Raw genomic sequence first — 25567 nt, 5'->3', positions numbered from 1 at the left:
GGAACAAAAGAAAGGAGTAACAATAACCACTGTTAACATTTTGGTGTATGTCCCATTTTTTCTTTCCCTGTTCATATTACTTATACATAGTTAATATCATACTGTGTGTGCAATTTTGTTTTGGATTTTTATCATAATATTGCAGCATGAGAATTTCTGATACGGCATTTTAGAAATTCTTCTAGAAAATCGGTCTTGACCATAGCTTTGGAGAACTCCATTATATGGCTATACCAAGATTTATTTAACCAATTCTTGTTCCTGGATATCAAGATGTAAAAGATTTTCGTTCCAATTTTAGTATATGTGCTGCCGAAGCGAGCACGATGTAAAAGATTTTCAACCTTTCATTTATTAAAAACATCATGATGAACATCTTTCATAGAACTCTTTGTCTGAATGTTAAATTATGTTTTTGTTGTCAAAGGCTATACAGATTTTAAGGCTGTTGATAAATAATGCCAAATTATGTGTGCGCGAGCAGCAGGTTAGCAAACAACGCCAAATTAGCTTCCAGAAAGGGTGTGCCAGTTTGGACCAGCAGTGCATGAATTTAGATATGATGTCTGAAGGCAGAATTCCAAGAAGCTGAGTAGAACATCTTTTTGTTTTTCTGATCCAGTGGTTACTCTAGACACTAAGTTTATTGGAACAGGATGGAGATGAAATTTATCCCATCTATAGGTAAGAAGAAAGGAAACTAAAATTCTTAAACCTTTCAAATGTTCAGATGCCCTCGGTTTTGAAATTTAGTGGACAAATATGAGGAACAAAGAGTTTCTAAGATAAAACTGGGTCAGGATATATATTTACCTTCCAATATTGGAGACCTTCTCAAGAGTATAAAGATGGCAGAACTGAAAACTGACCCATCAGCAGTTTTAAATTCTATTTAGTACTTCCTAAACAGCCGTGAAAGAATCGTTGCCTTGCTCTTCCTGTATTATTTGTGTATTCAAGGCAAAGGCAGGAAATTGAATATTATGATTTTCAAAGTCTAATAAGTATTTTAGTAAAATGGAACCAGGTGGCAAGTGGGCCTTGGCAGGCAAAAGGCATGTTGGGGATATCTAAATGAATATCTTTGGAGCAACCTGTTGTTTATATTCTTAGAAAAAAATAGAAAGGCATGATTTTTAAGAAATATTAAACAGTGGACAATCTTTGCCTTAAACATTCTCCTTTAGATAACTGTGCTGACTGCCAATATATTAATAATTAGAGTGTGGCATTCTGAGAAAATCAGGTGAGTGATTCCACAGTTGGGTAGCTTTATATTCATCTTTTATCTTCTTCATTACTATTTTTTAAAAACAATATAATTAGCTCTGAAGAAAGTCATGGGAGCCAATGTATATGTGTGCTAATACAGAGACAGTATGCATTTTAAAGATTGATTGATTTTTCATTATAGTTACCTCAGATGACATCCGCCTGGAATGTCGCCAACAGTTTGAGATGGCAACAGTAGTTTTACAATGGTGCATTCATGTAAAATTCAAATGTACACCTGGCAATAAGGCTATGTCTTATCAAATCTTACACAGAAGAAAAATACCTGCAGATCAAACCTTTATACTGATGATAATGCTGACCCTGAGGGCCTGTGTGGGTTATAAATGACAATGACATTACTTTTGGATCACTGATATTAATACATTTCTTAAGTTCTACCCTTCATTCATTGCTCCAAATAAAGTAGAAAATCCTCCATTTTTTAATAAATAAATATTGGTTGTATAAATAACCAATCAGAATATGCTTATTCAGTTGTCATTATTTTATCAAGGAAAGTGATAAAATGTATGCCTATCTTCCAGATAGGACATCTGATAGTTGCTGATGATCAGATGTATCTGGGAAAATCAGCATGTACTGTAATCATTCCAGGAAGAAAATCAATTTGAAAAAGGAATATCTTTCTAGATCACTTCATCATTGGCGTCATCACCACTAAACAGGAGCAACTTGTCCCATCAGTGACATAACCACAGACAAAAGATCTTTTTGTGGCTAGCTGCGTATGTGCAGGTTTGTCCAGTGACAAATCTTAGTAGGTTTTTCTATGTCAAGGTAACAGCTTATCATTTGGAATTTTCATGCACTAAAGACTGTGCATCTCCCTCTCTAGAAATGTATAATGTAAGTTATGCTTATTTATACATAGTATATATTAACAAACATAAATTAGTGTAAAATATTTGCTGCAAATATAAACGTTGCCTTACAGTTAACTAAAGTTTTGTGAACTAAGAGAATGGTAAAAAACTATGAATGGTCCTGCTGAATAAGTAACCTTTAGCAGTTGAGTTATAACTTAAAATCCATAGCAGCAAGAGAGATAATTATTTTAGAACTACAGGTACGTGAAATCCAGTTCCAATCCATTCTCAGGCAATACTCTGCTTCAATGACTTAAGAACCAGAAGGGAAATATTTAACTCCAGTTAAAATCATCACTGCATAAGAACAGCACTCTTACATTTTGCTCACTGTGGTATCTGCAGCACTTAGAAAAGAGCATGGCACAAGAGAGGTACTCAGTCAACGTTTTTTCACATAATTTAATCTTCAAAACAACATCCTATATGGATATTATCAACTCTATTCCGTAGATGGGGCAAAAAAGGCTCAGAAAGGTTAATTATTTTGCCTAAGATCACAGAGCTAGTAGGTCTAGAGGTAGGATAGAAAACCAGTTCTGGGCCGGGCGCAGTGGCTCACGCCTGTAATCTCAGCACTTTGGGAGGCCGAGGCGGGCGGATCACAAGGTCAGGAGATCGAGACCACGGTGAAACCCCGTCTCTACTAAAAATACAAAAACAAAAACTTAGCCGGGCGCGGTGGCGGGCACCTGTAGTCCCAGCTACTCAGGAAGCTGAGGCAGGAGAATGGCGTGAACCCGGGCGGCGGAGCTTGCAGTGAGCCGAGATCGCGCCACTGCACTCCAGCCAGGGGGACAGAGCGAGACTCCGTCTCAAAAAAAAAAGAAAAGAAAACCAGTTCTGTATGCCTCCAGATCTCATGCTCTTTCTTTCTGCATTAGAATTATATTTTTACAAGATATCACAGTTGAATAATGTTTGAATCAATAAACCTGTAGGAGTGCATAATTGCAGATCACTTACATTATCTCCCAACAGATTGGAATTAGTTTTTGGTTGGGCCTCAAAACAAATAAAAAGGTCTTCACTGTAAAAAATGATTTTTGCTAAATATGTTTTTCCTGTGGTACATTATCATATCAATAATAATAAACAATAACATTAGCTAGCATAGAGTCAGAACTTTTTTTAACTTTTATTTTAGATTTGGGGGTACATGTGAAGGTTTGTTATATAGGTAACCACACGTCATGGGGGTTCGTTGTACATACTATCTCATCACCCAGGTTTTAAGCCCAGTACCCAATCATTATCTTTTCTGCTCCTCTCCTTCCTCCCAACCTCCCCCCTCAAGTAGACCCCAGTGTCTGTTGTTTCTTTCTTTATGTTCATAAATTCTTATCATTTAGCTTCCACTTATAAGTGAGAACATGCAGTGTTTGGTTTTCTGTTCCTGCATTAGTTTACTAAGGATAACAGTCTCCAACTGCATCCATGTTCCTGCAAAAGATGTGATCTCATTCTTTTTTATGGCTGCATAGTATTCTGTGGTATACAAGTACCACATTTTCTTTATCCAATCTGTCACTGATGGGCATTTAGGTTGATTCCATGTCTTTGCTATTGTGAGTGGTGCTGCAATGAACATTTGTGTGCATATACCTTTATGGTAGAATGATTTCTATTCTTCTGGGTATGTACCCAGTGATGGGATTGCTGGGTCTAATGGTAGACCCTTTTATCTCTTTGAGGAGTTGTCATGCTGTTTTTGACAATGGGCTGGATTACACTCCCACCAACAGTGTATAAGTGTTCCCTTTTCTTCACAACCTCACCAGGATCTGTTACTTTTTGAAAGTCAGAACTTTCTAGTGGTATGATGACACTTACAGACGGCTGGAAGTGAACTGAAGCATGATCTGTTTCTGTTTCCCCAAACACAAATACCATTTACAACTTATAGTATTTTCAGGTAGATATAGATCCATCTTGGATAAATGAGAAGGTTACAAAGTCTGGTCACCAGAGGTGGCTCTTGGCTCTTAAGAATTGTTTGGACTGTTCTCTGCAGTACGTTGTCAACAGAACAATTCCCCAGGAGCTGAGTTAAAAACAAGGCTTGACTTGTTTGAAGGGCTAGGTAAAATGAAGCATTGACAGCCCAAGGAGTAAACCTTTGGTCTTCCATATAAACTCCAACGTAGAAAGTACTGGTCTAGGATATCAGTGGTGAACCTATCCCAAGCTCTATCATCCATTTTAGCTAGTTTTAATGAGGAGCTATAATTTGGAAGATTGTGCCCAAAAACCAAGCCTAAATCTATCCTGATTTGTTGCATCATTTGTGTTTTTCTTAATGGGGTCTTGGTGGGTCCCCCGTGATGCAGCGGAGTGAACTCACTCCACTGCCATGGATGCTGTGAACCGACCGGCCTCCCGTGTCAAAGGTCTGTCTGCAGAAGAGATCCACAAGGGGGTGTCACCTCCACACAGAGCAGTCCTTACACCTGAGATGGGGCTGGATTCACTCAAGGACCCATGATTAATTCTGATGTGAAGACCCTGAAGCAGACGGGACAAGAAAAAGGGCTTTTGCAGAAGAGGCTCAAAGGAAGACAGCAGTGTAATGAAGTGGAAAGATTAGGAGGCTGGCCTCTGAGATCTAGTTCTGATTTTGTCCTTGCTCACAGGTTTTCACACGTGTGTGAAGCTTAGTATTATTCTTTGTAAAATGAGGTAGTTGGATTAAATTAGGCTTCTCATGAAGAGCTAAGGAGTTTTGCTATAACACATGCCAGAGCTGACCCACATATGCTTTAGGGACAGTAGACACAGTGCCAGGGCCCATGAAAATGTCTTAGTTTCTTTTAGAATCAGAAGAAAAAATGAACTTTCAGAGTTGAAGATTATATTCATCTGTATACCAATGCCATCATAAAACATCATATACATATACTTACACACATACACACGAATGTAAGAAGGGACTCACTAACACAAAGTGCTTAAAATCTACAAAAGCCACACTGTGGCCCTGTTCATGCTACTTGATTTTTTTTTTAAAGTTCTCAACCAATTCACATTTTTCTTAAATAAATGTACTTAAAGAAAAACTGTATGTAAACTCTCATAAATGGAATATCATTTGCCATAAATAGAAGATAACCACAAAACCAAATACAATAAAAATGAATTAATCTTAGTAAATATTTGTTAGATTATTTTGAGGCCTGCCCTATCTGTGTTAAATGAGGACGTTAGTAAATACTTAGAGGGGCATTAAAGATATACTGGCGTAAGGCTGGACACAATGGCTCACGCCTGTTATCCCAGCAGTTTGGGAGGCTGAGGCGGGTGGATCACCTGAGGTCAGGGGTTCGAGACCAGCCTGGTCAACATGGTGAAATCCTGTCTCTACTAAAAATACAAAAATTAGCCAGTTGTGGTGGCAGGCGCCTGTAACCCTAGCTAGTTGGGATGCTGAGGCAGGAGAATCACTTGAATCTGGGAGGCAGAGGTTGCAGTGAGCCAAGATCGCGCCATCGTACTCCAGCGTGGGTGACAGAGCAAGACTCAGTCTCAAAAAAAAAGAAAAGAAAAGAAAAGAAAAAAGATATTCTGGCATAAAAGAGAGACTCTCCTAAACAGAATGAGAAGGACTGAAAGATAATTCAGAGGGAATAAACTTTTCAGTATGTAATTCAATATTATTCAATGTCAGGTCCCTGTGCTACATAAATTACCTTGCAAAACACCAGAGCTATACAGTCTACATACTGGGGTATACTGGAATAGATTATTTATAAGTTGTAGTTGTACCTTCTAACTACTAGATTATTTGATTTATGAATCAAATGTCCCTTCACCAGGAAACTGGAAAGATGGATGAGTTGGAAGTTTAGGTTCTGACAGAAGAATGTAACGGTATTAAAGGAAAAAAGTTCACATTACACAAGAAGTATCTGGACTGGCTCCTGGGGAAAATTTTGGACTATCTGTGATGGCAATGAGTGACCTATAAACTACAGAGAAGTTTTGGAATAACCTTCGCTGTGGATTAATAGAAGGACAAAAATTATGCTGCACGATGGTATAAATCCAGGCAAGTCAGATGGATGAATTAGGGGGCCTCTCAAGATTATTTTAGATCTGTAGAATTGAGGGTTATAATCAGAGTGTACAACAGAAAAATTAATAGGCAATATTTGAAGACTATGTTCAACTGCTATTTCTCTCGTCTTTCTCCTTCTCTCCAAAATATTTTTTAATAGGAGGGTACTACTCCCATATCATATGAACACCAGGCAAAAATCGTTTCTTCCTCAGAAGTAAAACCAGCTTTTGAACGTGAGGTGTGGCCAACCTCATTGGGTCATAAAATACCTGGTAATCCCGTCCACAATTGGCACCTGTAGGATACAGGCAGGCCTCTGGAAGTGTTTGGACAGTTAGGTGTGCATCAAATCGCTAGATGAGCTTATTCTTGCCTTCATGTTTTCTAATACCCCAATGACAACTTTGGATCTTAAATAAAAAGATGGCAGTGTGCATGTGCCTGTGTGTTGCACACTTAATAAAGACATGCATATCTTTGCAATGTACATATCTTTGTGTTACTGTGCACCTGTATTCTTATGAGCACCTAGACTGCAGGCAGGGCCAGCGATGTGACTGGACTTGCCTACGAAGATGGGATAAGGAAGGTCCAGTAAGTTTACAGCTATATTATATATAACAATAATATGAAAAACTATCCTAAGATACAAAAAGTGTGCACTCTAGATTGTAACTTGAATATTTTGTTTATTTTTTCCTGTTTCCTCTCACCCTGCATAGAACAAAAGGGTATTAAAAATGAGAAAATTTTTATCCTGAAATAAAGCAAGAGGAAATTTCCAGGTTTGAAAATAAAGCCCCATTGCATTAGTAAAACATGATCTAAAACAACAGAAAGGGAACATGCGCAAAACTGAGAAAAATCACCAAACTCTGACTGATCGTAATCTTTGGCAAAGCTTCTAGGCTTCCCAAATAAGTCAAATGTTTGAAGAATACAGGAAAACGCAGCATTAGTGAGGGCATGAGGAGAATCAGCGTGGATGATTCTCTTGGGGCCACTGTACAGTGTTAGCTGGATGAGATGTTTCCCCTCTTCAAGGGAGATAGAAATGACATCCCAAGTAGCTTGGAAAGAAAACTGATGCGGGCTCCAAAAAAATCCCCCGAATTTTTACCTTGGGAAATCTGACAAAATGTTTTATCTTGAAACTATCATTATTAATTTTGCTAATTGGTCAGCTCAATTTCTGTCACCCTTCCTCCCTTCCTCCCTCCCTCTCTCCCTTCCTAGTAGAGATACTGTAGTGTTTTGAATGATGAGGAACTGCCAGTCTCAGCCACTATACTTTTTGTTTCTCCAGAAGTCAAACAGAACTTCCTCTTGTCATGGGTCTCCCTCTCCCCAGGGCCCGGTGCTGGCTTTAGTTTGGTGCTGCCTATAAGTATGGCATACAATCTCTCTCCAGAAACTGCCAGGGTATTTTTAAACTGTGCCTTTTTGGCGTAGGTTGGATACCTGTTCCTGCCGGCTGTCAAATCAGGCTGAGATGCTCTTACACCGGAACAACCTCATGTTCAAAATCAGGTTAGAAACAGTGACCCAAGGTGAAAACCTCAGGTTCAGACAGAACAACACTTACTGAGTGCCAGCATGTTCTGGGCACTTCCAAAACTCTTTATAGGCTAAGGACTAAATTTGGAATTTACTCACTTCTAACATTAGCCCCAACAACTCTTAGGATATGGTTTCAATAATTACGCCAAATAAAACAGTGATGCACACTTAATAAAGACATGCATATCTTTGCAATTAAGAGCAACTATATGTCATAGGAACCATTACACTAGGACAGTGACACATTTTACTGGGCTATTATTTTTGCATTTAAAGATTTTAAATATGACTTGAGGCAGTAACTATCTCTTGCTGAATCCTCCTAATGAGGACACCTAGGAGGTGCTAAGGGGCCATGGCATTACCAGGAGGCTGCAGCGTGGTGTGTATTTTCTCTTTGCTTTTCAGCCCAGCAGCCTGTGGGCCACCAATTAAAGAATTCTTTTTGCAAGTGGGATGCTATATAACACCCATTTTTAAGTGACCTAGTGTTTGCTTTCTTCTACAAAGATTTCCCAATTAGTATGTGTAGTTCTCACAGAATAGCACCTCTAATGAATACCCTCAAACAAGCAAACCACTATACTATGATGAGCTGTATGCAGACTTGCAGACAGTCAACAATGGCGCAAAGGCCAGAGCAATTTGCTCAGCTTCGTTATGTCAAGGAAAGACCTCACATAATGGTGGACATTTGAACTGAATTTTTAAGTGTGACTAGGGGTTGACAAGCAGAAGAAAGGGTAAAGGAAAGTGTTCATTCACATGGCCAAGGAGAAGAAAAAGTATGTAAAGGTAGAGCACAGTTCACTAAGGGCACTGTTACCACTGCAAGACGTGAAAGAGGATGAAAAGCTGGGTTTGCATGGGTGAGGGTGAGGGAGGTGTCTGCCAAACCCTAGAGGGTTTTGAGCTGAAGTCTGCCCTGCAGGAAGCAGACGTTCCTCTATAGGTTCAGACATCTTCCATGGAGTTTAAGATCTAGAGAAGTAGGAGAAACAAATTTGGATATTAATAGTAGAAAGATTAAGCTGGAGAAAGGGTGAAGAAGAGAGTGAAAAGAGGAGAGATTTATCTGCCAAGTCGCTCCTCTCTCCTGCCTGGCTTCTATTCTGCTGGCTTTTCAAGGAAGGGACTTTCCATGACTTTATTCTAGGCCACCTTCTCAGCCTCACACCTCTTCCTCACATCTCTGCAGCCTCCTCACCTACAATTTCCCCCTTTCTACTCTTCTTTTTCTCCTTTACTTTAATAAGTTCTACAGTACTGAAAACAACATAAGGTAAAGAACAAAAAGAAAGCTAGTCTAACTTTGTAAATGTCAATTTGACAGGTAAACAAAGAAAATATTTTTTTTCATCCCTCTGTGTTTATGCTGCTTCCCCTATTATTAACTGGATGTGCAGAAATATGGAATAACAATAATAATAGCTACCATTTACTGAGTTCCTAATATATGCTGAGTTTATACTAGACATTTTCCGTTATTATCATATTTAATTCTCACAACAATCCTAATGCAGTAGTTATCTTCTTCATTTTATACATGACAAAATGTAGGAACAGAGGGGTTCACTTGTCAAAGGTAGTGTAGAACTCATAAATGGTGTAGCCAATATTTGATTCCAGATCTTCCTGACTCTAAAACATGCTCTTTTACTGACACACGCTGCTTCCCACGCTTGTTAGTTCATTCATTCATTCAACAAATACTATATTCCTACTATGCACCAGTCATCCTTGCCTCCAATGGACTGTTGTTCTAGGAAATGTGTCTCAATTAGGCGAATAAAAATTTAAAGTCTCTCACCTTGGAAAAGATCCCATTCACTGGGGTTGCAATGTATAGGATCTTGGAGTAGAAGTGGATCACACAACACATGCAAATAATTGAAGTTATTCTGTGAGATCTATTTATTGCATGCCAGGAACTGTACTAATCGCTTTACATGGATTAAAGCTCATTTAATTCTCAAGATAATGCCTCAAGGTATATGTCGTTATCATCATCAATTCCATTTTACAGAGACTGAGGCACAAGAACTTAAGAAAGTTGCACAAGTTTATCCAACTGGAAGGTGGTGAGTTTGTGCTCAGACTTGGGCAGTTTGGCTCCCGATGCTCCACTGCCTATGGAGCACTGGGACAACCGAAGGATAAAAGAATGGCCAGGGGAAGATCTCATAAGAGGGAAGGGGAGCTGACTGTGTCATGGCTGTGTCTGGGAGAAGGAACCTGAAATAATCTCGTCATCCCATCATTCAGCTTCTTAAGATTCCGGGGTCTGAGGGACAACAGGTCAGTCTTTATGCCCATGTTGGAGGGTAAATCGCATAGGTAGCAAGGGCCTCATGGAGGTAGAGGGGAAGAAGGGAGAGTAACTCCAAGCCACTGTCACAGAGAGGCATTCTCTTTCTGAGATTTGTGCTACCTTTCTTGTGTTTTTGGTGGCCTATTCTCCTTAAAAGTATTTTGGAAACTGATATGGTTTGGCTGTGTCCTCACCCAAATCTCATCCTGAATTGTAGCTCCCATAATTGCCCCGTGTTGTAGGAGGGTCTTGGTGGGAGAAAACTGAATCATGGGGGTGGTTTCCTTTATACTGTTGTCATGATAGTGAATAAGTCTCACAAGATCTGATGGTTTTATAAGGGGTTTCCCCTTTTGCTTGGCTCTCATGCTCTCTTGGCTGCCACCGTGTAAGACATGCCTTTTGCCTTCCACCATGATTGTGAGGCCTCTGTAGTCATGTGGAACTGTGAGTCCATTAAACCTCTTTTTCTTTACAAATTACCCAGTCTTGGGTATGTCTTCATCAGCAGCATGAAAATGGACTAATACAGAAACATTTTCGGGAGTGAGGTGAAGAATGGGAGAAGAGAGAGCAATGGGGGACACGGCAGAGGTGGACGGCAAGGGAAAAGTGAAACTCAAGTAGGTGCTCCTGCAGTCAGTAAAATTTAAAGCACGGAAGTATTTTCTTAAAGATCATGAAAAAAGTGACAAGTTTGGGGAGCAACTACAGAAAACTGAAACATCATTCACAACATTCTGAAATTTAACAAAAAGAACCTTGAAAAACAATAACCTAGGGTTTTAAAATTATTCACCTGCTTTTCAGATATTTTCTCAGTAGAATCCACTTATTCATAGATATCAGCATCCTCCAATGTCAGAGTATGGCTTTAAAAAGACAATTCTGACTATGTGGTTCTCTTCATTAAAATCTTCCTTTTTTTTGATGAGTTTGTGTCCTTTGTAGGGACATGGATGCAGCTGGAAACCATCATTCTTAGTAAACTCACAAGAACAGAAAACCAAACACCGCATGTTCTCACTCATAGGTGGGAACTGAACAATGAGATCACCTGGACTCAGGAAGGGGAACATCACACACCGGGGCCTATCATGGGGAGGGGGGAGGGATTGCATTGGGAGTTATACCTGATGTAAATGACGAGTTGATGGGTGCAGCACACCAACAAGGCACAAGTATACATATGTAACAAACCTGCACGTTATGCACATGTACCCTACAGCTTAAAGTATAATAATAATAAATAAATTAAAAAAAAAAAATCTTCCTTTTTTTTTTTTTTTTGAGTTGGAGTCTCACTCTGTTGCCCAGACTGGAGTGCAATGGCGTGATCCCATCTCACTTCAACCTCGCTCTCCCAGGTTCAAGCAATTCTCCTGCCTCAGCCTCCCAAGTAGCTGGGATAACAGGCACCCACCACTATGCCTGGCTAATTTTTGTATTTTTAGTAGAAACGGGGTTTCACCATGTTGGTCAGGCTAGTCTTGAACTCCTCACCTCATGATTCACCCACTTCGGCCTCCCAAAGTGCTGGGATTACAGGTGTGAGCCACTGCGCCTGGCCAAAATCTTCCCACTATCTTCAAGTAAAGTCCAAGTTTCTTGGCATTGCCTTCAAAGGCCCTTACTATGTGATTCAACCTACTTTTCTAGATTAATCTTATACCACTCTGGACTGGCAACTGTTATTGTTCCACTAAAAGACCTCAAACTTTCATGTCTTTGTTCACCTTCTTCTTTCTGACTGCAATCCCTTAATATTTGGGATTTTATCCTTGGTATATACATATCTCAGAGTCCTATTCCTCCCATCAAAGAATCAGCCTCACATTTTTATGCATCCTCAGTTAGGCGGGGCTGCAGAAGGCTCTAGTCCTGGCAACGGGCCTATTATTAACAGAAGGGATGTGGACACTCCTAGGTCAGTGCATTTAAAAGCTAGTGTGTGTTCACTCTCTCTCTTCTCTACCATAGTGACTTGAGAGCCACACGTTAAGACCATAGATGGAAGAGTTCTGGATGTCTGCATAATCACCTAGAAGAAAGCTGCTCTGGAGGGTCAACTGGATAACAATACACTTTGTGTGAATGAGAAACTTTGTTGGGTTAATCTACAGAGAATGAAGTTACTATCTTTGGGTAAGTTAGCCTATTCTGACTAATACACTATTCCACAAGGTCAGCTCTGTCTTAGGGGGAGTTAATTCCTCTTTTTCGTGTTCCCACTGCATACCTACATGATGGAACTTAATGACTATACTGAGATCCATCTCAGTATAATCCTATAGAAATAGTATACACATGTGGTATAGAAATAGTGTAGTAATATACCACATAATGCTATAATTACCATGAGGGAAGGTGATCCTGATGCATTGGAAGTACTTTAGGGAGAAGGAACAAACCAGTTGAGCATTGTACGCTAAACTTTTGTTGAAGGAACCTATTAGTATGACTTCCCCTTAAGCAAATCTTCTGTTTCCATTGACTTTCATTAGAAAAAAAAAATCCTTGCAATTTAAGAGGAATAAGAAATAAGTTCCTGAATGCAATTTATAGATAAATTGAAAGATACATTCATCTTTACGGGACAAAACGATAATTTCCTATTATGTTAAGAAAGGGAGCTATTTTGCCCCAAATCATAATCATAAGGGAATAAGCCACCAAACTTAAGCCGTGTACTCACAAAATACGTAGAGGCATTAATTTTTCGAAGTGAGAATAGTAACACATTTCCATCGACTTTTATAATTTCATCACGCTCCCGTATCACAGTGAGGAAGCAAATTTCAATGACACTAAAGATGCTTCTTCACTAAGTTTTCAAATACAATGATTTCAAATGGTTTTAATTTACCCTTGTTTATGATGAAAATAAATGTTATTTTGATTGATTGGCAAACGTCTACTAGCAGCAATAAGAGCAATTATGTTTGACATGGAGACATTATAAAATCTATAACCCAAACCTTTAAAGCCTGATTTAAAATGTCAAATTTGACTTATGAGAACCAGTTATAATCCTGCTTCATGTAAAAAGCATTAGGTTAATGCTGGAGCAAAGTACTCTTGCCAAGCATGCACTGGCATAATTAATCAGGGATATTTCAGAAATGAATCATCTCCAAGGGGTTATTGATTTACTGTCATGACACGTTTTTCCTATGGGCTGTGATGGTGCTCTGGAGCTGGGATGCACTGGCATGTATTTTTCAGTGACTAAGCCTTGATCTGTCCTCCTGGATTCCTGCCATCTCTGCACTGACATCTGCAAACACTCACATTTGACAGCCTCATGCCTGAGTGTGGTGGCTTCCAAGTTGATTAGAATTAGTTCAGAGGGGTTTTGGACTAGTCTGAGTGTAATCGAAAGCAGAGAACCATGAGTCTCAAGAGAGTGGCAAGCACCCTGCAAATGGCATCATATTAATAGAGAATGTGCCTGTGCATATGCACACACACATGCCAGCATACGCAAGCACACACCCATGCACACGAACACACATGCCAGTATACACAAACACACACCCATGCATACACACATGCAAATATACTAGTACAGATTCATGCATTTGCACACATGCAAACACATACACTCATTCATGCACACACAAGCACACACACCCATGTGCACACACACAAATGTGCACACACACATATTAACACACTTAAAGAATGAAGAATATTTCAGCTTTAATCTTCAAGGTCATCTCTATCACCTATTAAATGAAATTAAAGCTCTTAGATAAATGCTATTTTATTTAAACACATATAAAGTATTTATAACTTAGCTCTTTTTCACAATGATTCCATGACATAAGGTAATGCTGTCAAAAGGGGCCTTTAAAGCCCAGTATAGTCTAGAGTTCTCCCAAAGATTAAAGGAAAAAGCCAATGGAGAAAAAGGCAATTTAGCTCACAGTTCAAAACCTTTTCTCCATAGTCTTTGGCTTTGCAAAAAGAAAATGACACATTTTCAACACAAAGCAATGGGGATAGTTACAGAAGTGTGGGTGGGAAGGCAGTAGGTAATAGGCGGAGAAAGTCCTCTAAGAAATGGATAACATTTCTGTTACATCAAATTCCTATGCCCTTTGCAGGTCTTTGCTCATGTTATATTTCCCTGTACATTCCAAATCTTGCTTAGGCTGCCTGGAAGATTCTGTGATCAAGGTTGAGCTCAGATGAATGGAGACTCTAGTGACCACACCGGCTCTGCTAAGTGTGGGAAGAGGGGGAAAGGATGGGGCCAGGAAGTCTTTCACCATTAGCTGGCTATGTAACTTTGAGTCAATCGGAGCCCTTCTCGACCTCTGGCTCGTCATCTGTAGGACTCTGCAGTACTGGACAGTAGGAGTCCTGTTTGAATCTTGGGAATTTTTGTCTATATCCTTGATGACACATTTTTGTATCCAGGGTTTACATCTGCCCTTCCTTTTCCTTCCTTCACTATATAAACTCTGAGTTTAAATACTATACCATATCCCAGAGAAGTGCACAAAGTGAGTGTCCGGAAAAATCAACGAATGTTCCTAAAGTGAACTCACTCCAGTAACCAGCACTTGGATCAAAAACAGCTTTGCAAGCCTCCCAGAATGTCCTCTTCACACTTCTTCTTGTCACAATGAATCTCCACAAAGGCAACCACCATTCTGACTTCAAATACCATAAATCAGTTTTGCCGATGTTTACATTTGTATAAATGGAATCATATGTTATGTTTTCTTTTGTGTCTGACTGCTTTTGCTCAATATTACATTTGTGATATTCATCTGTATTGCCTTGTGGAGCTGCAGTTTTCCTTCTCATTGCTGCATAGTACTCCGTTGTGTGAATACAATATGATGTATTTATTCATTCTGTTATTGATGACACTATGGTTCTCTCCAGTTTGGTGCATTTGGGAAGAGTGCTGCTATGCCCATTCGTGTGCATTCTTCTTTTGGTGGTCATGTTTGCATTTTTCTTAGGCATATATACTGAGGAGAGAAACTGCTAGCTCATAGGACATGATCACTGATATTCAGCTTTAACAGACAGTGTCAAAGAGTTTTCCAAAGTTATTGTACCAATTTACCCTCCCTTCAGCAGTGTATGAGAGTTCCACTTATTCTGTATCCTTGTCAACACTTGATATTGTCTTTTTCATTTGAGTCATTCTCATGCTTGCCCTTTAAATTTCAGTGCTTTATTTCTAACTTATCACCTTCTGACTCAAGTCATCCAGATTGTCATACTGTTGCTGGTCAGGTTCCCTGTGTGGCAGATTCTGAGATGGAAATCAGCATGCAGAAGTTTATTAGGGAAGTGTTCTAGGACCAACACCTGTCCAGGGAAAATAAGAAAGTATGATCTAGGCAAGGAAGGTGTGGCCTTGTGATGCAGTCTGAACAAGGGCCTGAGCCCACCCTACTAGGAGCTGCAAAGTTGTGAAGGCCCTGCCTTTCAGAGTTGCCCCTAACAGAGGAAGTGGGTCAGGTCTTTAAAGCCCAGCATGGACCAGTTATGGGATGAGGGCTGTCACAAGGAAGGTGGTCTGAACTTAGTAAGGCTGCTGTCTTCACATGAGGGCAGTTCTGGAGACAGCTTAGAGCAGAGGGCTGAAACTGAGGGCACTCCCACCTGCTGGGGAAGTAAGTCCGATCCCCAAAAGGGACCTGTGTGGCACATCCCGGCATCCACCAAACATGGTTAACACCACACCAAATAATACAGCTAGTCTGAACCTCTGATTTTAAAATCCATAGGTGGAATATCTACAATGAACAGATTCTGACAATCCACAATTGCACTGCAGGGTTATGAATTTGCCGACATCGGCATTTATGGGGACTTAGTGCTCTTATGAAACAAGAAATTGGTCAGTACATGATTAAATTCCTTACCACCACTTAATTTGGGTGCTATAAAGTCAGCCCCTATAATTTTATATATGGTCATGCACAGCTAATAAGCCTCCTTGACATATAACTGGCTTTCTTACTAGCCAGGGCATAGTTGGCACTTGATGCTCTTTAAAACTTGTTATCAATTTGTAGCTATTCAACACCTTATTCAGCTGAATAAGGCACATGTTAGACCATCTAGCTGTGGTTCCTGTAGACTTGAGGCTCAGGGAACAATGCCATTCGTACAGACAGTATCAAGTGCTTATTCCCTCGTGAGGCAGAGCACCAGGGAAGGGAGCCGGAGGAAGAAACATGCTCTGAGCTCCACATGTAGATCACACAACTAATCTTTGGTTTTATTCCTCCTTATGGCCCTATGTTTTGTCATTTTCACACACAGACCAATATTTTAAATGGCTTTATTTCCCAAACTGTGTATATCAAGTCATAACCCTCCCTATTTCTGTTATAATTAATCATGGATATATATTTTGGCCAGCTTCAGATCAGCATGAGATCAACAATATTACAACATTGTGCTCACAGAGTTCAGCCAAATCAAAGAAACCTGACATTTTCATCAGCCTCTGCAGCCTAATTCTGGGTAGAGGCACATTTTTAAAGCTTAAACACAGTTGCAGATCCTTCCCTGTACCAAATTTGGTTGACCCCGAGGAGTCAGGTTTCCATTCTGTGACTATCTCAGGTAAACGGAAAAGTCCCCAGTGTACACAGTGATGAGTGGCATTTCTATCTCTTCACCAGGAGCCTCCCTCATGAACAGAGACTGGACCTTCAAAAACTGCTCATCAGCTTTTGTCTTCACGTTCAACCCTTGCTCCAGCCAATATATCTCCCTGACTCCGTATTCTTCTTGCTTCGATAGTCATAAGTCTATGATATCTGGTAGTCACTGAAGAAGGAATCAAGATGAGGGCAGGGCTAAGTTGGAGCCTTGAGAATCTTTTCAGTTTCAAGAATCAGAAAGGATGAAGGGGAAAAAGATGGGAGAAAGACTGTTCAAAAGGTACAGAATGTGCAACTTTTTGGGTTGCATGAACTAGATATAATGGCCAGTTCCTGGATTACTGGGGCTAGGAATTGAGTGAGTTGAGGATGATAAAAATAGCTGTGTGCTGTGCTATACGAGGACAGACAGCTTATGGATTATGAAAGTAGAACACACTAAAAGTAAAAATCAATTCAGTAAGTGTTTTGGTAAGTGGGTGAATATGATCAAGGAATGAAGAATGACTAGGAAAAGCTAGGATGCATGAAGAATATCAGGTGTTCTTGTAATAAAGGGAAGTCCAACAAACCCTTCTCCAACACGGCTTCAGAGGACCCTTTCCTCTGGCCTCAACTCACCTGGGTTCTGATCCTCACTGGCAATCACCTCAGTCTGGGGGAAGCACCATGGCTTCCAGAATTTGAACAAAAAATGTTTAAATCCTTCAAGTCCTTGAGCAGGAGATGTTTTACAAACAGAGATGAGGATTAGGAAAAGGAAAAGAAAGAGAGAGAAGCAGGACTGCGTCTCTTTTCTGATTCATGTGCATATTCTTTGAGGTCAGGTCCTTCCATTGGCTCTGCTTAAATTGGCTCTAGATCATATTATTGTCCTTAATGAATTCTTACCCAGAATGGAGTGCCATGGTGTGATCATAGCTCACAGCAGCCTTGAAATCCTGGTCTTAAGCAATCCTTCCACTTCAGCCTCCTGTGTAGGGCTAAACTACAAGTGTGTTCCACCATGCCCAGCTGATTTATTTTTTATTTTTTGTAGAGATGAGGTCTCATCATGTTGCCCAAGCTGATCTCAAACTCCTGCCCTCAAGTGATCCTCTTGCCTTGGCCTCCCAAAGCACTGGGATTGTAGGTGTGAGTCACCATGCCCAGCCCTTCCTGACCTTTTTTTTTTTTTTTTTTTAGTTTTACTGGGTTATAATTGACAAACAGAAATTGTATATATTTAAAGTGTACAACTTGGGGTTCTGATATATGGATACATTGTTAAATGATTACCACAATCAAGTTAATTAATATATCCAACACCTCACATAGTTATGTGTGTGTGTGTGTGTGTGTTAACACTTAGGGTCTACCCTCTTAGTTTCAAGGACATAATACAGTAAGTATCCCTGATTAATTCTTGACAGCTGATCTCAGGCAATTTCCATTTAACACCTGCAATGAATGGGCCATATTATTATTTTTATTATTTTTTGAGACAGAGTCTCACTCTATTGTCCAGGCTGGAGTGCAATGGCATGATCTCGGCTCACTGCAATCTCTGCCTCCCAGGTTCTCCTGCCTCAGCCTCCCAAGTAGCTGGGATTACAGGTACTTGCCACCACACTCGGCTAATTTTTGTATTTTAGTAGAGATGGGGTTTCACCATGTTGGCCAGGCTGGTCTTGAACTCCTGATCTTGTAATCCACCTGCCTCGGCCTCCCAAAGTGCTGGGATTACAGATGTGAGCCACCGTGCCCAGCTTCTGGGCCATATTATTCTTACTGCCCTCCAAATCATCACCTGTGACACACTACAGATAAGCAGGATTCTAAATCAAGAGTAACGAAAAGAAATGCCACTGAATGACATTTGAATGCCTGTGGCATGGTAGGGGCTAGAGACTGGGCAAATGAAATGCACCTTGAAGGAACAGCTGGGAAGGAATGTGCACACAGCGTTTCCAGTTAGTAGGTGCTTAATACATGTTTATGGAATGAGGGAATGAGTGAGGATTTTGCAGAACACTGTGGATACCAAAGGCATTACCAGGTTACTTTTTGTCACTTTAAGTCCACAGGAAGGATGAGGGGGTGTTTAGTTCTTTCTATCAGGGTCTCTCTCAGAAATCTTTCTCCTCCTAGTGAGGTATATGGTGTTCAGCTCTTGCCAAACTTAAATTGCATCCATGTTAAAGAGGAAAAAGGCTTTAGCACATTCCTTTGGGGAATGGAAACAATTTATTTTGTTTGTTTCTAATGGAGCGGGTTAGCTCCAAAATCTCACTGTGAGGTCTGAGAATCTGAGTTGAGGACCGCCAGGCAGCTAGAGGGGCAGAGAGAGGGGGGAGGAAGGAAGAGAAGGAGAGAAAGACTGAGACCTTATCAGGTGACTGAGATAGCAGCAGCAGCCAGGGATCAAGGCAATGCATAAAACAGAGTTCCTGGATTCACATCAGGAATACATATTTAGCCAAATATTATCAGAATATAAACGCTTCCATGACGATTATTTAACAAAGAAATGCTAGTTTTTATTTTAAAATTACAATCTTCCCCTGCAGCTCAGCACAACCAACTTCAGTATCTTTGGAGGTGGGGCAGAATGGAGTGGCTTTTGTTTGTCGGTTTTCCCTTCTCGCTATTCAGAACAATGAAACTGCCAAGCTTGTAGTTCATCTTCCTTTGCAGGAGGAAAGGAGAAGGGCATAAATGCAAATGACCTGGACGATAACAAGTAATGAGATTTTGGAAAGACTCTCCGATTTCTCAACACAAACTAGATGACGAGAAACATAAGCATGATTTCTCATCTGCTGGTACCCCTTGAAAGCTTATTTTATAATATAATTTATTTCCAAAGGGCGGGCTTGGTCTCCTAACAAGAGTGGAGTGTTGTCATTGCGAAGCTGCAAATATCAGTACACAGCCTCAAGGAAAACGCATTCTTCTCAGAGTTCCCAAGCCTGTAATAAGACTTGCTGGCGTGTTCAGTGATATATGGTCTTTTTATTTTCAGCAGAGAGCAGTATGCTTTGGGTCTTCAAAATATTGTTTAATTGCTTTACAGAAACCAATCAATAACATGCAGGTAAAGTTTTCGGTAAGACACATAAATCCTAGCATGGGGAGACCAGCTGTTGTAAGATTCTGGTTCGGTGCCAGTTTCCAACTGGGGAGTCTCAAGGAAATGATCCTGAATCTGGGGCTTTGTTTGAATTTCAATGGAACATAATCGGGTGACATCTGGTCCTCCACCTTGTGCTGGCTTGGCCACACTTCATCCACCATGGCTCTGGGCACCTCCTACGGGGCTTCCTGCGAGCGCCAGGCACCCGTGCCTTGCCCATCACCAGATGCCAATCAGTTTTTCACAGTGGGGGACAAAAAGAGAACTTGGGGCCTTGAAGATGCCTGCTGAGAACATCTCATAAAAAAGATCTTAAAATGCAATTTGGGTCCCACTGCCCCACAAGTTACTGGACACCAGACAAAAGAGAATGCAAAAGTAACTTTGAGGGGAGGAAAAGTGAGCAGGAGTGAATAAGGATAAGCACTGGAAATCCACAGTGTGGGCACAAGATAAAGTAAAGGTAAAAAGGGTGAAAAAAATCAATGAATAAAGGCCAATAATAAATACCCAGGCATATATGCACTCATACTAATAAAATAAACAGGTATAATCAAGTTAAAAACCATTTACACATACTAAATTAGCAAACTTTTCTTATAAAATAAGAATCTGTCATGTTGCAAGAATACAGTGAAAAGCACCTCTCATGAATACTGGACAGAAAATATAACTCAACCACTGTTGTGGAAGCAAACTGTCCCCACTAACAAGGACTATAGTTCGATTTCTGGGAATCTGTGCTAAAGAAATAATAACCAGCCTAAATAAAACAAATAAACACAAGATAAAACACATTCTCCTTCAGCTTGGTAAACAAAGATATTTTCCCTAACCCTACTTACAGTAGCAAAATAATTTAAAATAATCTTAATAATCTACTATCAGGGAATGGTTTGTCAACTAAGATATATCCACTCAGTGGAATATTACACAACCATTAAAAACATCTAAAATACTTATATATCATATTTAGACCTTAAATGAACATCAAAACATTTATATTATCATATTTAGTTTCATAAATATTACATGGAAAAATCTAAAAAGAGCATATCATAATGTTAACACAGATTCCTTTGTCTGAAGAACCATGAGTGATCTTTCTTGTTTCTACATTTTTACATTTTTTAGAATGTTCTTTAATTTGTGTGTATTACCTTGTTATTAAAGTCACATTCATAAAAATTTTTTAAAGCATACATTAAAGAAAATGTGTATGTACAGGAAAGTATTTGAATAAAGTGTTTCCAAGAAAACACAGAAATATGAAGAACCAGGGCAGGGCTCACAATAAGCTGAGCAGATGAGCAGGAGAAAGGGCAAATGGGCATGTTCCCGACATCAGAAATAAGAGTGAGAAGGAAGTAGAAGCTTAAGTAAGTTATAAGAAAGACAGAAAGAAGGAAAGAAAGAGAAAGAAAGAAAGAAAGAAAGAAAGAGAAAGAAAGAAAGAAAGAAAGAAAGAAAGAGAAAGAAAGAAAGAAAGAAAGAAAGAAAGAAAGAAAGAAAGAAAGAAAGAAAGAAAGAAAGAAAGAAAGAAAGAGAACGAACAAAGGACCAGGATATAGAAAACAAAGAGGGGAAGCTATCAAATAAAAGTGGTATTGCTGAATATTGATGACTTTTGCTTTGCTAGGGAACCATTTAAAAATGCTTGGTCACCATAAGCAACACCGGGGAAAGGCCATATGAATTTACAATGCAGAAAAGTCAAAGACAACTGGGGGGAGTAAAGGTGATGTACTAATCTGATCTTCCTTATACATAATCATGACCAAAAGAGTCGTTTCAAGCTTTCAAGTCAGTCCTCTGTGACATCAGTGCCCTAACAAATACTACTTGTGGCTCTCTCCTGTCAATCCACTCATCTGTGGTGTTAATTTTATGAATAATATTTCAGGCTGGCTATGCAGATTTATTTGAGGAGGAATGTAAAGGGGAGAAAATTAGAAAGCATTGCAATAACAACGCATATGAGAACTTTTGAAAAACTGACCATTGTTTTGGCAGAAAGTGTAAAATGCATGATTCATCTGTGGTCCCCCTAATGATTTTCTATCCGTAGATTGGCCCTTTGGGAAACTCTACTAGATAACATAAGTCTTTTTAATATCTTCCCTTGCTAGACTGTAAACCTTAATTTTTTTCTAATGAGTCTTCAATTTTTAGTTCTGTTTTGATGCATATTGCCTCCCTCTACCTTTTTCTTATCCTGCGTAAAACTCCTTTCACTATTGTAGGAATCTGTAAGAATCCCTATTTCTTAAACCTGTATTTATCAAGTAGTAAGTTGATGTGATTCTTGGCAGCACCTTCCATCATTTGAAGAGCATGGCTTCTCAGAATTTTCTTAGTTTCTTTGCCTCTGTTCCCCTATTTGCTTTGCAGCTTGAAAAAGTGAAATAATATAGGGGAGTTCTCGTTTTCCAGCTGCACAATCAACGTAAGGCAGAGCTGTATGTTAGAGTTTCTCCCACAGAAAATAATTTTTCCTACTTCTTACTTGCGGATGGAGCCTTCAATTTTCTGGAGAAAAAAGTACCGTGGAAATGATGTCACCCTGTTTTAACAACATGAAGTATTTAATATTTCCTATGCTACTTGGATTATGTAAGCCCATTTACCTTCCCTCCCCTGGCACAGTTTAAATTTACAAGTGGTTTTAATATAGAGATGATTTTGCTAAGCAATATAAAAACACTTCCTCTTGCAAATTCTTAGACTGCTTTCTGTTATTTATTTCACTGAACATCCATGGACTGAGCTGCAGCAATGCTGAAAGCGTCTTTGCAGCAGCACCTTGAATATGTCTTCCAATTCTATTTATTAACAGCAAAGGATACGTTAGATACTCTCTCTCATAACTCAAACGTTTTCTGAAAGATAATCATTAAGAGAAATTGCTGTAAACTAACCATTTGCTTTTTCAAGGGTGCAAGGATTATCAGCCAACTTAAATTTAATGCACCAAAATCAGTGAGGAAAAAGACATCAAGAAGTTCCCTAAATCACTACAAAGCTAGAGTTGTTTGTTTAGAATATCTTTAACTAGAGCCTTTTTTTTTTGTCTTGTGAAGCAATGGTAACTATGAGGTAACTCTAATTTTCCATCTTTATGAACTTAACCCATTGGTGGAGGGTAGGCTGGTGTTGATTCAATTTCTCTAGGTGTGGTGAAAAGCTTTAGACTCAAACATTTAAAAAAATTGCATAGAGGAAAGGTAAGGGTCATAATTTATATATGATTTTTTTTTTTTTTTTTTTTTTTTGAGATGGAGTCTTGCTCTGTCACCCAGGCTGGAGTGCAGTGGCGCAATCTCGGCTCACTGCAAGCTCAGCCTCCCGGGTTCACGCCGTTCTACTGCCTCAGCCTCCAGAGTAGCTGGGACCACAAGCGCCCGCCACCACGCCCGGTTAATTTTTTTTGTATTTTTAGTAGAGACGGGGGTTTCACCGTGTTAGCCAGGATGGTCTCGATCTCCTGACCTCGTGATCCACCCACCTCGGCCTCCCAAAGTGCTGGGATTACAGGTGTGAGCCACCGTGCCTGGCCTATATATGCTTTTTAATAGATTTTTTGGCACATAAATTCTGACATTTAATCAAAGCTACTTTTCAGGGTGAAGCTTTTGCCTGCTTAGGCCAAGGCCACCAGTATCCATACACCTCCCCCAAATTCAGCCTTGCAGGGGCTGGAAAATGCCAACACCAAAGAGCTACCTGTGGCCAGGCACGTTGGCTCACATCTGTAATACCAGCACTTTGAGAGGCCGAGGTGGGTGGATCACCTGGGGTCAGGAGTTTGAGACCAGCTTGACCAACATGCTGTAACCTCGTCTCTACTAAAAATACAAAAATTACCCGTGCATGGTGGTGCATGCCTGGAATGCCAGCTAGTTGAGAGGCTGAGACAGGAGAATCGCTTCAACCCGGGGAGGTGGAGATTGCGGTGAGCTGAGATCGTACACTCCAGTCTGGGTGACAGAGGGAGACTGTCTCAAAAGGAAAAAAAAAAAGAGCTACTCATGCTTTCCTTCTTCCTTCGCCATTCCTCTGCAACATCTGATGTTTGTGGAAGATGACTCAAGTCATCTCCAGGCTGTTGCTTGTGGGTTTGAAACTCTGGGAGTCTCCTTTCTTTTAATTTCTCTTTCTCTTCCTACCAGCTAAAGAGCTGAAACCAAAGAGAAAGACATTCTTTTTGTTCGTTAAAGGGATGGTGGGGGGAGGTGAAGGGGAATTAGGGCTTCTTTAAGCAAAATATACTGTTAAATGAATTGCAGGTTTTTGCAGTTGTGGGATGGGAAGCCCAGTGGTTACTGAAGTTACACCTGCGTTGGAATTCTAGCTTTGCGACCTTGGGGAAGACATTTAACTTATTTAAGCCTCAATTCACACAGCTGTAAAATGGGCTTAAAAAGGAATAACGACCTAATGATGTGGTGCTGGAGTAAACCAGGCAATGCATGTAAAGCAGTCACTATAGTACCTGACACAAAGTAAGTGCTCAGTCAATGTTTATGTTATCATTTTATTGTTCCAGCTGTAGTCTTTTCCTGATTCTTTCTTGTGACCACAGCACCCCAAAGTTTTTGAGTTATCTTGGACCTAACTGGACCCGGCAGGGAATCTATTATCATGGATAATTGAAAAAAATGAATGAATAAAATTTACTGGTTTCCAAAGGAAAGCAGCGAATACATTCAAATTTCAATTATTTAATAAACACCAAACACAACAATATATACTGAACCGAAGAAGTTGGATGGGATAAGGGGAGGTGTCTTTAAGAAGCAGAAGACCCTCACTGTCTTCATTACTCCCTTCTCCAATGCAGCTCTGGCCACATACTCTACAGAATTTTTTCCCTTGGCTCCCACTATATTCAAATCTGATGATACTAAAACTTTTAGGCAGCTCAAAGGCAGTAAGTCCAAAACTAAATTCATGATCAGCTATTGTGCCCTGCCACTGCTCTCCTAGTGCTCCCTATCCACTACCCAACTAATTGCTCAAATGAAACATTGAGAGTCATTCCTGACTTCCTTTTGGGTTCCTGGCTGGTAAAACTGGACAGGGAACACCAGCAGTGAACTAAGTTTGGGGGTACATTCCCAATTTTGGTTATGTGCACTCAAAAAATGAGAAAACCTTTTGATGTTCAACTTAATGGGAGTCTGGAGCTTGCAAAAGAATTCTTAGCTAGGTGATAAATGCAGCTATAATTGTGAATATGCTCATTTAAAAGAAAGGCATACATATATATTAAGACCAGAAGAGGGCCCAAGAATAAACCTTGAAGGACTCCATGTTTAATGGCTGGATGGCAGAAGAGATGTGCCTGCAATGCATAGTAGAGAAAGTAGCCAAAGAAATGAAAGGAAAACCAGAAAGTGTAGTATCAGGGAAGCCAAGGGGAAGAAAATAAAAGGAGAGAGTGGTGTATGGCATTTAATGCTGCTGAAAAGGCAAAATTGGGACTAAAAAATGTCTATGGATGTTCTGGCGAATGCAGGTTGTCTTAGTCTGTTTTGTGTTTCTATAATATAATACTCAAGGCTGAGTAATTTATAAAGAAAAGAGGTTTATTTGGCTCACAATTCTTGTGGCTGGAAAAGTCCAAAATTGGGCAGCTGCATCTGATAAGGGCCTCGTGCTGCCTTCACTCATGGCAGAAAGCAGAAGTGGAAGTGGATGTGTGCAAAGAGATCACAT

The 25567-nt window shown here is 39.9% G+C and overlaps 1 protein-coding gene across 16 annotated transcripts in view; it reads right to left on the bottom strand.

Annotated features, from left to right (window-relative positions):
• Window positions 1-25567, bottom strand: part of AIG1 (androgen induced 1) — a 326962-nt gene that overhangs the window by 96534 nt on the left and 204861 nt on the right. For 2 of the 16 annotated variants that reach the window (XM_065543494.2, XM_065543492.2), the window contains one exon: window positions 15241-19402. The exons of 13 other annotated variants lie outside the window; for them this stretch is intronic. Coding sequence is in view for 1 of the 3 variants with exons in the window: in XM_065543492.2 (XP_065399564.1) it covers window positions 19361-19402 (42 nt within the window). In the remaining 2 variants the exon portion in view is untranslated. Of the gene's footprint in view, window positions 1-15240; window positions 19403-25567 lie in introns of those variants that run through there. One more of the 16 variants, XM_065543495.2, reaches the window with a different exon arrangement.

This window comes from Macaca fascicularis, chromosome 4 (assembly GCF_037993035.2).
Source record: "Macaca fascicularis isolate 582-1 chromosome 4, T2T-MFA8v1.1".
NCBI lineage: Eukaryota > Metazoa > Chordata > Mammalia > Primates > Cercopithecidae > Macaca > Macaca fascicularis.
This window is presented reverse-complemented; position numbering and strand designations above follow the sequence as displayed.